At 36.1% G+C, this 15,729-nt stretch overlaps 1 protein-coding gene across 1 annotated transcript; it reads left to right on the plus strand.

Annotated features, from left to right (window-relative positions):
• The first annotated feature begins 495 nt into the window (after positions 1 to 495).
• On the plus strand, positions 496 to 10,937 carry preb (prolactin regulatory element binding). Its single transcript, XM_051864903.1, is given in 11 exon segments — positions 496 to 668; positions 2,706 to 2,864; positions 3,694 to 3,889; positions 4,660 to 4,907; positions 4,998 to 5,078; positions 6,651 to 6,778; positions 7,213 to 7,321; positions 7,323 to 7,387; positions 7,475 to 7,547; positions 9,527 to 9,686; positions 10,390 to 10,937. Coding segments are annotated over 10 exon segments (1,290 nt in total). The 5' UTR covers positions 496 to 668; positions 2,706 to 2,729; the 3' UTR covers positions 10,485 to 10,937.
• Positions 10,938 to 15,729: the final 4,792 nt, after the last annotated feature.

Here is a 15,729-nt window from a genome sequence, read left to right on the forward strand (position 1 = left end):
CCTTAATCTGCCCCTGCACCCGCTGCAAAGTTTTTGGAGTGACATCCACTAAATTCATGTATTTGAGCAATTATTGTCATGTATCCAAAATAATTATTTTGTGTCTCATTTGATTTGGTGGACCAGTGAGTAGGCCCCGTGTAGCCTCGCCACTGCTACAAACACATTTAGTTTTCGTTTTTTACTTAAATTAGTTTTTTTTATTATTATTATTTTATAATATATTTATGTTATATTTATTATTTACATAAATAATTTGTTTAATTGTTATAATACTCCATTTCTGTAGGCCTATATAATCCTTTCAAAATTGTACCACGGTTTTAGCGCTTGGCTAAATCTGTCCAGGCCTATTTAGTTTACATTCAACAACCTTGCTTAATGCAAGGTAACATTTCAGTGACTCAAATGAGTTTACTCTGTTCTGACTTCCAGTTGCATTATTACTACATTTATTACGGTCGCGTGTATGACACCATGCGCGCGCGCGCTTGAGACGCAGGCGCGTAGGATATGACGCTGTGCTGACGTGTATCTAGGGAAACAGAGGAAGTGGATGGTGATTATTTGACAAATGTTGTGAGAGATCCAGTGGGAAAAGACAGTGGAATGTCCACTAAACACTGGAGTAACTGGAGTAAGAGACTGGAGTGCGTCCGCAGACTCAGGTGCGGTGACTTACACCAACACTGACGCTTTAACCGACATCTGCTGCGAAGCGGCTCGAGCCTCGCGAGATGGACTGATAGATAGCGAACAAAGACAACATGCATAGAGACATATAACAGTCAACATAAAGAGCTGAAGAGTTTAAAAGCTGAAACAGTCTGTGTAGGATGTAACGTGTCTTGTTGACAGGAATTGCGACGGGCAAATTGAGCTAAAGAGATTATGGAGCAGATGGTGCTGCAGGGAATGAAAACCCAGAGAATCCAGTGTTTATATTGTTGAATAACAACATACAGTGATGAATGAACTCTGAGATGTGTTCATAAGTAACTGTGGTCTGGTTGGAGTACCTTTGTCTCTGTAAACTAATATATATCAAATATCTATTGTAATTGAAGGAAATCCGGCTATTAAAGGATATACTATACTTTCAGATTAAGCTCTGATGAAGCTTAGAAATGAAAACTGTATTAATTACAGCTTTATTATTTACACATGAGCAGAAACAATAACAGGATACCCAACAGGATGGAAATACAGAGCTGAAGTAGGCCGTTGGCAGTCATCTTAGCTCATTAATTTTGATATTTTTAAGTGTCTTTTGAAATTTGAGACTAATTTATGAACTTTTATCAAACATAATGGAATCTTTTAGACTGAGAAACGCCAGCTAATGACAAAACATCACAGAATTCCTCAAATCCGTTGCCAAAATAATCTGTTTTCCCACCAAAATAATGTCACTTCCTGGAGTATAATTTAATTGAAGACCTGGCTGTAGTTTGTTATAAAGATTAAGGTTATGATAAGAATAGTGCATTTTGTATTTTCTGAAAATTTTGCAGGTATACACTAAAATTGCTTACTATTCTTAAAAATGTAAATGAAACACTATGCATAATTCCACAAACGATTTGTTTCAAACATTAGTATCATAGTGACATTGCTGTCCAGTTATCATCTCAGAAGAAAATGCTTATTATTATGGTTAATCAACTCTTATGTAAACTGAGATCACTTCCAGTTTATTTATTGCACTGGAAATAAAAGGATGAATTAACTAATTTGATATAGTCTGTAGAAAATGTGTTTAAAGGGTTAGTTCACCCAAAAATGAAATTTCTGTTATTAATTACTCATCCTCATGTCGTTCCACACCGTAAGACCTTCGTTCCTCTTCGGTTCGCTCAGTGAGGCCTGCATCGCCAGCAAGATAATCAACACTTTCAGATGTCCAGAAAGCTACTAAAGACATTTAAAACAGTTCACGTGACTACAGTGGTTCAACCTTAATGTTATGAAGCGACGAGAATACTTTTTGTGCGCCAAAATAACAAAATAATGACTTTATTCAACAATATCTAGTGATGGGCGATTTCAAAACACTGCTTCATGAAGCTTTACGAATCTTTTGTTTCAAATCAGTGGTTTGGAGCGTGTATCAAACTGCCAAAGTCACGAGATTTCAGTAAACGAGGCTTCGTTATGTCATAAGTGTTTTAAAAGTTCAATGGTTTACATGACTGTGGCAGTTTGATACACGCTCCGAACCACTGATTCGAAAAAAAAAAAAGATTCGTAAAGCTTCATGAAGCAGTGTTTTGAATCACTTGATATTGTTGAATAAAGTTTTTTTGGCGCACAAAAAGTATTCTCGTCGCTTCATAACATTAAGGTTGAACCACTGTAGTCACATGAACTGTTTTAAAAACATCTTTAGTATCTTTCTGGACATCTGAAAGTGTTGATTATCTTGCTGGGGATGCAGGCCTCACTGAGCCATCGGATTTCATCAAAAATATCTTAATTTGTGTTCCGAAGATGAATGAAGGTCTTACAGGTGTGGAATGACATGAGGGTGAGTAATTAATAACAGAAATTTCATTTTTGGGTGAACTAACCCTTTAATAGTTTATCCAATATATCAAGAGATGATGAGGAATGACCCATCTGCAGTTCTGCAGAACTTCATCACAGCAGCTTGATTTGGTTGTGTTTTATTAAATTGTATGTAACAACCAGTAATTTACTTTCAGTAAGTCCAGAGATCCCAAAGCAGCATGGGTAAACGAAGAGCGCCTGAGCTGTACAGAGCCCCCTTCCCTCTCTATACTGTTAAAATCGACCCCAAGACCGGGCTGATCATCACAGCTGGAGGAGGAGGCGCGTCCAAGACCGGGATCAAGAATGGAGTGGTACTGTCTTTAACCATTTATACACATTTCTAAGGCCTCTAAATTATAAACATGATCAAAACGTTTCTGTAACTGTCATCTAATTGATACTTTATACTTTTTTTAAACAAGTAAAAGGCATTTTAATATATAATTATATAATTATAAAAACGTCCCCCTTCAGCTTGTGGTCATGGACTGAAGCAACTTATGTTTACTTCGGTGCTTCTTAATAAAATCTTTGTCTCCTATACATTATTATATTATTATTTTTTAAATAAAAATCATGTTGAAATATTAGCATCAAATATGATCATCAGGCTTTTGAAGGTTTATTTGTTCATCTCTCAATCATCATTGTATTGCATTGCATTATATGTTTTAAAACTAGAGTTTTGATCATAAAACTAAACATTTAAATATCATCTTACTAAGACATTATTGGTAGATATAGAGTGACGAGTTGACGACTGATATTGATATGATTTTATGTAAGTAGTCTGCTATACTGTTATAAAGATCTCATTGATTTACAGTAAAAGCATCAGAATTTCATCTTACATTTTGGTCATATCAATATCAGCATCTGCACCAAATTGCATATTTTGCTCAGCTTGAGCCTCTGAATAAAATTAGGTGCTTTACATTCTGAAACCCACTGAATTATGGATGTTCTGTTTTGATTGTTTTCTTTTAGGAAATAAAAATGGTCTTGTTTGGCTTTAAATATTCATAATGATTATCTGTTTTATAGAAAAACAATAAGGATAGAAGACAAAGATTTTATTAAGAAGCACTGCTGTTTGGATCATGTACTATATAGTTGTTTAGTGTTGCCGTTTCATTGCAGCATTTCCTGAGTCTGGAGCTGGTCGGCGGTGTGCACAGCGCCACCTTGCTGCACACTCATGAAACGGACACACGAGCCACCATGAGCATGTGTCTGGGTGGGGATGTGATCGCTGCGGGACAGGACGGCAGCTGCAGCTTGATGAAGTTCAGTCATCATCAGGCCAAACAGGCAAAGAAACCTGCAGCTAAAGATGGTCAGTAGAGGCAAAATCAAAATGTTTATGACTTAATGGACCCTTTTTTTAACATTACCGGAAGTTGTCATAGTTGATAGTGGTGAATGGAAACTACAACAAATATAATTTTTGCGTTCCCATTTGGCCCAATATCAAAAGAATAAATCCACAATAGCATTTCTATGACTTGTAAAATGATCGAGAGATTGATTACGGTAGTTAGAAGAGAGAAAGATGTCAAATTTGCAGTTACTCCATCAGCCGTTGTATTAGAAACACTCGCACAGCAGCTTTAAGATCAGCATGATATGATTGTGCTCGTCTTTTCTTCCCTATTGTGGCATGTATATGAGTGAAACGGATTCTGGAACAAGAACAAATGTAGGGCGGGGCTTGATTTTGTCCATGAGGACTTGACTGGATGGTTGGATGGTTGTGGTTTGCTATTGGTGGATCTCATGTGAGCGACAGTTTGCCCTGCCCTCGTCATCAGAGAAGAGATGAGATGCTGCAAGAGGGAGGGGAAGTTATTTTTTGATTTAAAGATTATGACGGCTTTTGAGTAAAAAGAAAAAAAAAAAAAAAGAATTTTGATTTCATGGTGACTTGACCAGTTTTCTGTAATTTAATGGCAAGGCAATAAAACACAAAATATATTGTTATAATAGTACATAATTTAAAATAAAATAATAACAGTGGAAACGCGTCACCATCATTTGTGAAAATGGTCCATGTTCATGTATCTGATATAAAAAAAATTTACCTTTTACCATGGCACTTATTAACAGGGGCTGGAGATAAAGGTGCAGCCAGGAAGAGAGGCGGGAAAGGCCAGAACGGAGATGGAGGAGGAGGAGGAGGAGGAGGAGACGTTCCCCAGATGAAGCAGGAGTCTCCTCAGATCTCAGTGGAGGATGTTGGTGCGGTGCAGGGAGACCTCAGCCCACAGGACCCCTGCGTGAAGTGTGTGCGCTTCAGCGCTGACCTCACGCTTCTGCTGAGCGGAGGGGCCGACGGTTACGTCAGAGTGTGGGAGGTCAGCTTCTCCCATGAGTCTGTGCACTTTTTTTTTTTTTTTTTTTTTTCAAGCACTGTCCTTGTCTCAACATGTTTCCTCTCTTTGCAGTTCCCCTCTTTGAAAGAGAAGTTGAACTTTAAAGCTCACGAAGATGAACTGGAGGATATAGACATCAGTCCTGATAAAAAGGTAGCTTGTGTGTTCTGTGAAGATTTTTTTTTTTCATAGTTATTAAAGCAATTAAAGGATTAGTTAACCCAAAAATGAAAATTATCCCATGATTTACTCACCCTTAAGCCATCCTTTCTTCTTTCAGACGAATACAATCAGAGTTGTATTATAATATATCCTGGCTCTTCCTTTATAATGGGATTGAATGGTACCTGAGATTTTAAAGCCCAAAAAAGCGCATCCATCCATCATAAAAGTAATCCATACGAATCCATGGGGTTAATAAAGGCCTTCTGAAGCGAGGTGATGTGTTTTTGTAAGAAAAATATCCATATTTATAACTTATAAACTAGGGGTTAAACGGATCATTGTTGATCTGTGATCTGTACGGCCCAGGCTCCACGGATTGGCACGCATGTGGTTCGTGGCTTAATTACCAGTTTAACTGCCACAGAGGGAAAGGTTATCACTTGCACATGTTTTGTCTTGTTAGTTTCCACATTCAATAGATTTTAAACCATTCCAGCGCTGGAAGAGGCAGAGGAGAATTTAATGCGTTATCCGCGCATCTTTATCTGTGCGCACAGCCGTACACAGCCGAAGCACGCTTTTCAGATAGCGTGCGAACTGCCAATTGATTTCTCTTTCGCATCTCCTTGCACTTGGATGGACACATACACACAAAATTATGGTAAAATACCCGTCTCTGCAAGTATTCTCGTAAACACAGTCGGTTGTGTCTTAAGTGAACGTGGAGAGTTGAGAAAGTACTCTGATGTGTATCATTATTTTGGATCCGTCCGTTGGGTCTTAAAGTGACAGCAGCCTATAAATACTTGCTGCTGTCTGTCATTGATGTTAATCAAACAACAAAACAGCTTTAACAAAGATTAATCTATATTAAATTTATACAGTGAACATAATGTTATTTTACATTAAATTATTACATTTCTGTACCTGAAATGAATACTACAGTTAGACCATTCTTTAATTTGTAATTTTATGTTGTAATTATGCTTGTTATTAGTGTATTTGTTCTTTTTACTGACTGCTCACTTGCCTTTTAATAATGTTTTAACTTTATTAGTTAGGTTTGTAGTTTTTGCTGTGATATCAGAGCACTTAAAGTGAGATGGAAAGCAATGTTACCCCCCAATTTTTTTTTTCTTGCTGATCCGAAAAATTATCCGATCCGTGACTCAAAAACCGTAATATGATCCGAACTGTGGTGGATTATATTTATGATGGATGGATGCACTTTTTTGGGCTTCAAAATCTCAGGCGCCATTCACTACTATTAAAAAGCTTGGAAGAGCTTATTATATTTTATAATATTATATATAATATTATTTTTATAGCTTATTATATTTTATTATATTTTATAATATAACTCCAATTGTGTTTGGCTGAAAGAAAGTCATATACACCTAGGATGGCTTGAGAGTGAGTAAACTATAATTTTCATTTTTGGGTGAACTATCCCTTTAAGAACTGCTTCTCTATTGCAAATATTGTGCTAATATTGGCAATTCTATAATGTCCTCAAATGTGGTTCGTCCAGTTAGTGTTATGTTCTTTTTCTTAATGTAGCACATTGTAACGATTGGGCGTGATTTCGCGTGCAGCGTGTGGAGCGGCGATCAGCTGGCCGTGGGTTTGTGTTGGCATGAAAGCATGCCTCAGATCACTGAGAAGACATACCGCTACAAGGCATGCAGGCAAGTTGTGCACACTTCCTGACAGCTGCCACTTTCCATGAATAGGCTAAAAGATAGGGCTTGAGTCATTTGAGTGCTGAATGACTTGTCAAAAACCAGCATCAAAAGATCTTGTACTCCTGGATAGTGACCATCAAGCACAGTCTAAAAGTGAGCTTTGATTGAGTAACTTGTAGATCTGTGCTAATTCGGGCCACAAACTGCTTCAGGTGGTTCAGTCCGATTTGGAGAACTAGTTCAACCAATTCACTAAAAAAAAAAAAAAGGGTTCAAAAGAATGATTTGTTCACAAACTGGACATCACTAGTGACTACTGCTGTAGAAAAAAGTAATGCGATACCAAAGTGTTCCCTATTCATGGTTGTAACAAACAAGAAGCTGTCAGATGTGCTGATGTTTTGTCTTTGTGTTTTTGCTCACTTGCTCAAAAACAGGTTTGCAAAAGTAGAGGATCAGAAAGATGCTTTAAGACTCTACACGATCCAAATCCCTCACAAACGGGAGCGAAAACCCCCACAATGCTACATCACCAAATGGGACGGACGCGCTTTTCCTGCCGCTGCTCACGAAGCCTTGTGGAAATGAAGTTATATCTTGTCTTGCAGTGAGGTAGAGGGAATATCTCTGTCTCTCTTATGCGTTAATCATTGTTATGGTGAATTGTCATGTGTTTCATGGTTGTGTGTTATTCCTCAGTGACTCGGGAACATTTCTTGGTCTTGGAACTGTGACGGGATCTGTGGCCATCTATATAGCGTTTTCCCTGCAGGTACAAACAGCAGAATCATGTGCCGTGTCACCAATCAGTTACAAACAGTTGCTATGGTCCAAAACCTATTGAGCTGCTTTCATAGGCAGCATTTTAAGACAATATAGGCATAATTATGCTGTACTTTAAATAAATAATGTAATGAAATATTATTACAATTTAAAATAACTGTTTTATATGTGAATATATGCTAAAATGTAATTTATTCCTGTGATCAAAGCTGAATTTTCAGCATCATTACTCCAGTCTTCAGTGTCACATGATCCTTCAGAAATCATTCTAATATGATGATTTGCTGCTCAAGAAACATTTCTGATTATTATCAATGTTGAAAACAGTTGTGCTGCTTCATAATTTTGTGGAAAGCGTGACACATATTTATCAGGATCAGGGTTATTATAGTTAACTGAAACTAAAACTTTTTGTTTAAATAAAATAAACATTAACTAAAATAAAATAAAAGATAAAACAACTGTTTTTCAGCTAGTTGCCAAGGCAGCATTTCTCATTTTTTAGTTTAACTTGATGTATTAAAATAACCACAACTAAAACTGAAAATAAAAGTAATAAAAAACTTTATAGACATATTTAACAACAAACTTATAGAAATGACAAAAAACACATAAAAATGACTAAAACTAACCAAAATTAAAATGAAAACGGAAAATATAAAAATAAAAAGTCAAAATATTAATAAAAAACTATAATAGTAACTGAATGATACTAAAATAACTGATCAGGATTCTTTGATGAATAGAAATTTCAAAAGAACAGCATTTTTTTTTTTGGAAATAGAAATCTTTTGCAACTTTATAAGTCACTTGAGATCAATTTAATGTGTCCTTGCTGAATAAAGTATTATATTTTTTATATTATAAAAAAAATCTTACTGAACTCGAACTTTTGAACAGTGGTGTAGAGATAAATATTTCTTAATCTAATAATAAATAGACTGTTTTACTTAATTTTTGTGTGTAATTATAACTCAGGTATCTTAGCACTATGGCCCGGTTTCACAGACAGGGCTTATATGAAGCCAGGATTAGGCCTTAGTTCAATTAGGGCATTTAAAGGTGTCGTGTGTAAAATTTGGGAGGATCTCTTGACAGAAATGCAATATAATGTACATAAATATGTTTTCAGTGGTGTATAAAGACCTTACATAATGAACTGTTATGTTTTTATTACCTTAGAACGAGCCATTTCTATCTTGTACACCGCGGGTCCCCCTCCATGTTAAGTCGCCATTTTGCGCCGGCATGTTTCTACAGCAGCCCTAAACAGACAAACTGCTCTACAGAGTGCGTTTAGTCACTATGTTGTTGTTCTTCTAAATCGTTCGTGTTTTTAGAGGCAGCTTGCATCGTCACTACGTTGAATACGCACAAAGTAGTAGTAGTAGTCGTCTGGTTTATTAGAAGCAGAGACTTCTTTGTTAGAAGTAAGAAGAAACCTCATTGCTTCACACAGCCTACTCTCTGCTCTCTCAGACGACGACATCTGTCTTGTGTCGGCCAGACGGCCACCGTAGCTTCTCTATGTGCTTCGAAAGGGAGGGGTGAGCACCGTTGGTTGCAGTTCACAACCTCACCGCTAGATGCCGCTAAAATCTACACACTGCACCTTTAAGTAGGTTTTATAAATGTACCCTAGAAAAAAACATTACTGGTGTGCATTGAGACAAAACAATGACATTGACATATTTTAAGATGTGTCTGTGCAAGTTGCTTTCAGTTAAAACATGCATTTTAGTCTAGGACTAGCTTAAGCCTTGTTTGTGAAACCAGGGGTATAAGTATGATGCACAAAGCTGTTGCCTATTTAAGTAATTTCAGCTCATTCGCCTATGAGATTCCACCTCTGTTAGGATGCTGATTAGTAGGTAGCTGCCTATTTACACAGTAGACAACAAGGCAGCTCACTAAGTCTTGAAACGAAGCTAGTACTAACCAGACCTTCTCTTCTGATTGACCCTCCAGCAATTGTACTACATCCAGGAATCTCATGGCATTGTCGTCACAGACCTGACGTTCTTACCTGACGCTCCTAAAATTAAAGCCATAAAGGGGGATAATGAAGTCGTCATGTTGAGCGTAGCTGTCGACAGCCGCTGTCAGATGCATGCGGTGTCCAACCGAAGTAAGTATGGCATGATCGGACTTAAAGTTGCACAGAAGTACTGCATGAATAAGATGGTAATTAAGCAACGTGGTATGATAGACCCTGCTATTATCGCCCAACTCTTTATATAATGTTTGTTATATAAGGATGTCCAACTTTATCTGCATAAATACAGTATACTCACGTAAGGTGATACATGTACTGCAGAGCAAGTCTCAACTGCTCTATATAAATATAAACTATATTATTGCCCACTATACAAATAAATCTGACTTAACTATTATATTTACAATTTTTACACTGCTCACGGGAATACTCAATTTTAAATGGTCAGTCGAGCCATGTGAAGGCCAAGTATGTTAACCCATACTCAGAATTTGTCCTCTGCATTTAACCCATCTAGTTAGTGCACACACATTAGGAGTAGTGAGTAGAGAACACACACACACACTGCAAACTGTGGGCAGACTTTTTTGCTGTGGCGCCCGGGGAGCAATTAGGGGTTAGGTGCTTTGCTCAAGGGCACCTCAGTCATTTCTTGCTGGTTTTGAGAATCGAACGGTATTTTGTATGACACTTAAATGTGTATTTAATTTAATTGACTTCGTATCATTTTGCAGTCTTGTTTTCTATACTAGCATAATTTATATCAACTTATTGTTTTTGTACATTGTTAATCAGGCCATGTTGATGTGTGAATATTAATGCTCTTATATTTCAGGATCGTTCCCGCTGTGGCTGGTGCTGTTCTTCTGTGGTCTGATGGTGGTCGGAGTTATTCTGCTCCTGCAGTCTCTCTTCCCAGGATTCATTTAGTGTTGCGTAGGAACATTTTACATGCTAAAATGACTTGAAAACAAACCTGAATCTATGAAATTGTTCTAATCAGTTGGAAATAATAATGGAAAAATGAGAATGACCGTGTTTAGCATCATGTTTTAACTGAAGTATCATCTCTGGAGTGTGAATTTGAGCTCTGAATTCTTATGAATCAGACTTGATGAAGAATTTGGGCATAATCTGAAGATTGAGAAGAAAAAAAAAAATCCTGAACTGCTGTTTCTCCTCATCAGTGAGTGAGATGTTTCGGGATCATTGAAAACGGGACTGGACTTCCTCATCAGGACGTCACCTGCTCCACCCGCATGAGTCAAGAATGCCTTTTAAAGTAATGGAGAAAAAGAATATATATATGCAGGGAATTTCAACAGTGAATTATTTTAAATATTTAAAACCATGTAAAAATATAAATATACATCTGAAAACACATGCTGTTGCCAGCTCTGTCCAATTATTTATGATCAACATTATCCCAGAATTGAAAGTAACTGTTATACCGACTGTTTCGGTCATTCAGTTTCCTAAGGAATCAGTTTCCAGATCAGTTGAATCCCATTTTACTTTCATAATGTGAAATAGTTCAGATTAAAACATATTTAGGAGATATATAATGTTCATAAGGAATTGATTGGATGGTGAAAAGTGGGTTTTATGTCATAAGTAGTGGATTTGTGACATCAGTTCCATCAGAAACGGAGCAAAAGATTTTTTTTTTTTGGATTAACAGGGACCAATGAATCATTCAGGACCACCAGGAACATCTACAGTAGTGGCCAAAAGTGATGTCCGGACGAGATGTTTGTTTTGATGACCCTACAAGTTCTATTAAACCATCAAAATATGAGGAAATATTTTACATTTTTTAATATTTTAAATAATGGGGAAGAACAAAACACTAAACTTGGTTTTACAAAATTATTTAGCAAAAAAAAAAAAAAAAAGGCAAACTACAGCTACAGGTTTTATTTTATCATGGAAAAAAAAAAAATGCTTAGAAAAACAAAAACCTCAGGAAAAAGTCTGGACAAAAATTGCTGGCACAAATTTCATCACAAATAAAACAGTTGAGTCCAAACACAACTACGCAATATGCTTACAAAATCTTTAGAACGCTTTTAATAATATTTGAATAAAGGCTGAAGATGTCACTTTTGGCCAGTACTGTATTAGGAAATTTAGATTTAAAGTGACTGGTGTTTTTCTTCACTCCACTAGGGGACGCCATGGGCTTTTATTTAGACCAGTTGTTCTCGAATGGTTTTGCTTCAGGACTGATTTTACACTGGACATTAAGCAGTGAGTAACATAATTGAATATTGTACAAAAACAAACAAAATGTCCCTAAAATCAAACATGGACATAATAAAATAAAATACTGTAGAATACCGCACAGCCTAAAGTTAAAATTTGTTTCTGCAATTTCTCCTCTTAGTTTTTCATTCAAAATATTCACAAAAATCTATCCTTTATTTAAAGTCAAAAAAATTTCTTATAAAACTTTTTTTTTTTTTTTTTTTCTCTAAAATATACGTGTTCCACACTTATTGGCACCCCTTCATTTAATTCTTTTAACCTCACTTTGCCAAGATAACAGCTCTGAATCCTATAATGCATAATAAGCTTGATGAACATATGGCAAGAGATCTGAGACTGTTCCTCCAAACAGAATCTCCAGATCCTTCAGATTCAGAGCTTCATGCTTGTGGACTCTTTTCTTCAGCTCATCCCACAGGTTTTCTATGGGGTTTGGGTCAGGGGACTGCTGTGTCCATGGCAAAACCTTCATTCTGTGGTCAGTGAACTGTTCTGTTGTTCATTTTGAGATGTTCTTCGGATCATTGTCATGCTGGAAGATCCAACCATGGCCCAGGTTAAGCTTCCTGACAGGGTCAGGCAGGTGTTGATTTAATATCTGGTGCTACTTGGAGTTTATGATACTGTGTATCCTAACAAGTTGTTCAGGGTCTTTGCCCTACAGCATTAAAGATCCAGCATCATACTTCACAATGGGGCTGAGGTGCTTTCTATGTTTCAGTTTACGCCAAACCCGCCTCTGGTGTTTTTACAAAAAGCTTTATTTTGGTCTCATCTGGCCATGAAACCCAGTCCCACTGAAAACTCCAGTAAAGCCTGGCAAACTGTAGGGGCTTGAGATTCCTATTTGATGTCACTAAAGGCTTTTTTGTTGTTGTTGCAAGCTTCCCAAACAAATTGTGGTTATAAAGGTGAAGTCTGAATATAATTTTGGAGACTTTCTGACCTCAAGACCCAAATAGCATCTGCAGTTCTCCAGCTTTGATCCTTACAGTTTGTTTGGCGACTCAAACCATCCATGTGGGGCCAATATAGACACACGTCCTCTTCCAGTTAGACTGTTACCATCTCCAGTTGATTTAAACTTCTTAACTTTTGCCCAGATAGTGGAAATGAATATTCCAACAATTAAACTATTAACTTATAACTGTTCTATGATTTGTGCAGCTCAACAACCTCTTGTCACACATCATTACTGTATTCTCAGGTCTTAGTGATGGATGACTATAGGAATATTTAGATATTTAGAGCCCAGTGAAACAGGAAGTCATGACATGTCCTTTAAGTGTTCCTGATCACTAAGGTGAACTTAAAAACATCCCATATGAATATACAGTACTTTTATATTTTTACTCACTGGAATGTGTAGGGTTGCCAATAATTTTGGCACACATATATTTTGTGTTAACTTCAATTTAAGGTTAGATTTTTGTGAGTATTTTGAATGAAAGACTAAAAGGAGAAATGGCAAAAAATGTGATAAATTTTCACAGTCAGTTTTGCTCATATTTACAAAGGGTGGTAATATTTGTGGAGCCCACTGTAAGTCGTATTTAACTCTACCCGCCAGCTTTATATATATATATATAAATAAATAAATAAAATTGCCAGCCACTGCCAGCATTTTTGATAATTTTGACAAAACTTTCATGACCCCCAGAATATTTTGTTGTATGAATATCTGAACATGCAATATATCAAAAGAAATAACAGCCTCTGCTTTAGACAAAAAACGCAACATATTGAATAAAAAGCTGAGAAAATCAAGTTTTTTTTTCAAAGACTATGTGCATAAGCAATACTTTTATCACTTGTTTCTGCTTCATTCTTCGCCCGTGTTTTGATCCAGATATTCAGTACTCTTTCAGAAGATGCATAATAGCGCCCCCTACAATATATAAACATGGAAAGCTGGAAAATTCCGTCAATGTCTCAAAAATGACGGAAATTTTCATCAATGGCGGGGAACAATTAAGGTGAGTCACAAGAGCGCTGTGAGGTTTAGCTAATTGCATTTAAAATAAACAAACTATAATACATTTTCATTTTACATTCAGTTTGCACTTAAGTTGTATATTCTCTTTAAATATATTACTTCGGTACAAAGTCCTCTTTTTAAAAGTATGCCCTTTTTCACAAGGGTAATGCTTATAGCTCTAGAACTCGAGTTACGGGCTTGAACAACAATTTCTAAAAGTCTCATTTCTCTCTCATTTCAGAAGTAGTTTAGATGTAACAGTACAGTAGCTGTACGGTTGGCGACTGTGATTTTGCAAGTATGACGTGTTCCTATCAACATCTCATGTTTAGGGACAGGCCGGTCTTGAGGCTTCAACAGCATTTATATTAACTGCTGATTTTTGGGTAGAGATTTTAGGGTTGGGACAGTTTCTTTGACAGGAATGTTGTTCCTGTAGTGCCTTTCAGAAACACATGGACACTTCGCTTTGCATGACAAGAAACTTTTGGAACTAAAACAAAAAGAAAGAAAAGAAGAACTACACAACAAACGAAGGTAAAAGAGACAGGAAAGTACAACACAACAAATTGAGCATGCATGCAACTGAGTCAGCATGCATAAACATTTCAATAATGGACAGGGAGTAAACAGATGCATCTTTAATTGTTTTAATTTTGGGATAAGATGGAATTTCACAGAGGAGAGTGAATTCCAGCCTCTAAAGGTCGTAGCCCTGCTAGACGCACCACCCAAGATGAACTTGGCAACCACCAAGAAATGCATCGAAAGACTAAAGATGAATCACATCAGATAAACATTGAGGCATGAGACAATGAAGGGCTTTAAATGGTCATTAGAGTTTTGTATTTGTTATAATCATCCTGGTGCCAGTGGAGTAGCCTATGAGATTGATATGTTTATTTTTTGTGCGTTAAGGTGTGGTCACATTAGAGATATTTCAGTAAAATTTAGCAGGCAAAAAGGTCCATTGTTAGTAGTGATGTATGAAGCAGCTCACACAGAAGTCACTTTCAAACCAAACTGTTTTCAGTTGGTTAATGCGGTGAATTCATGTGACATAGAAAGTTGAACATGAGCGAAATCTGTGTGGGAAACTTTTTTGCCTTCGCGTGAAACTCCTGACCATTTGAAAGCAAATTTCCACCACATAAGAAAACAAAAAACATGCTTTGGTAAATCAAAAGTCATAATTATTAAATAAAAGGTTGAAATTATGAAGCACAAAGTTATATTTATGAGATGACAAGTCGAAATTATGACAAGTCAATTATGAAAAGTTGTAATTGTGACAAAAAGTTGAAATTATGACATACTAAGTCAATTATGACATAAAAAGTAGAAATTTTGACAAAAGTCTAAATTATGACATACAAAGTCATAATTTTTAAAATTTTATTATGACAAAAAGTAGAAATTATGACAAAAGTAGAAATTATGACATACTAAGTCATTATTTTATGACAGTCATCATTTTTAAATTTTTATTATGACAAAAAGTAGAAAATATGACAAAAATAGAAATTATGACATACTAAGTCATTATTTTTCATTTTTATTATGATAAAGAGTAGAAATTATGACAAAAAGTAGAAATTACGACAAAAAGTAGAAATTATGACGAGTCATCGTTTTAAATTTTTTATTGACAAAAGTCGAAATTACGACATACTAAGTTATAATTGAGATGAAAAGTTGAAATTATGACATGCCAAGTCATAATTTTGACTTTTTAGGACAAAAAGTTTAAATTACGAGATAATGTTGAAATTATGACAGTCCTAATTATGACTTTCTCTGTTTTTAGCATGTCATAATGTGGACTTTTCATCTCATAAATATGACTTAGTGTGTCACAATTAGACTTTTTATCTCATAATTCTGATTTACTAAAGCATGATTTTGTTTTCTCATGTGATGGAAATAGAC

The sequence above is a fragment of the Ctenopharyngodon idella genome, chromosome 16 (assembly GCF_019924925.1).
Source record: "Ctenopharyngodon idella isolate HZGC_01 chromosome 16, HZGC01, whole genome shotgun sequence".
Lineage (NCBI taxonomy): Eukaryota > Metazoa > Chordata > Actinopteri > Cypriniformes > Xenocyprididae > Ctenopharyngodon > Ctenopharyngodon idella.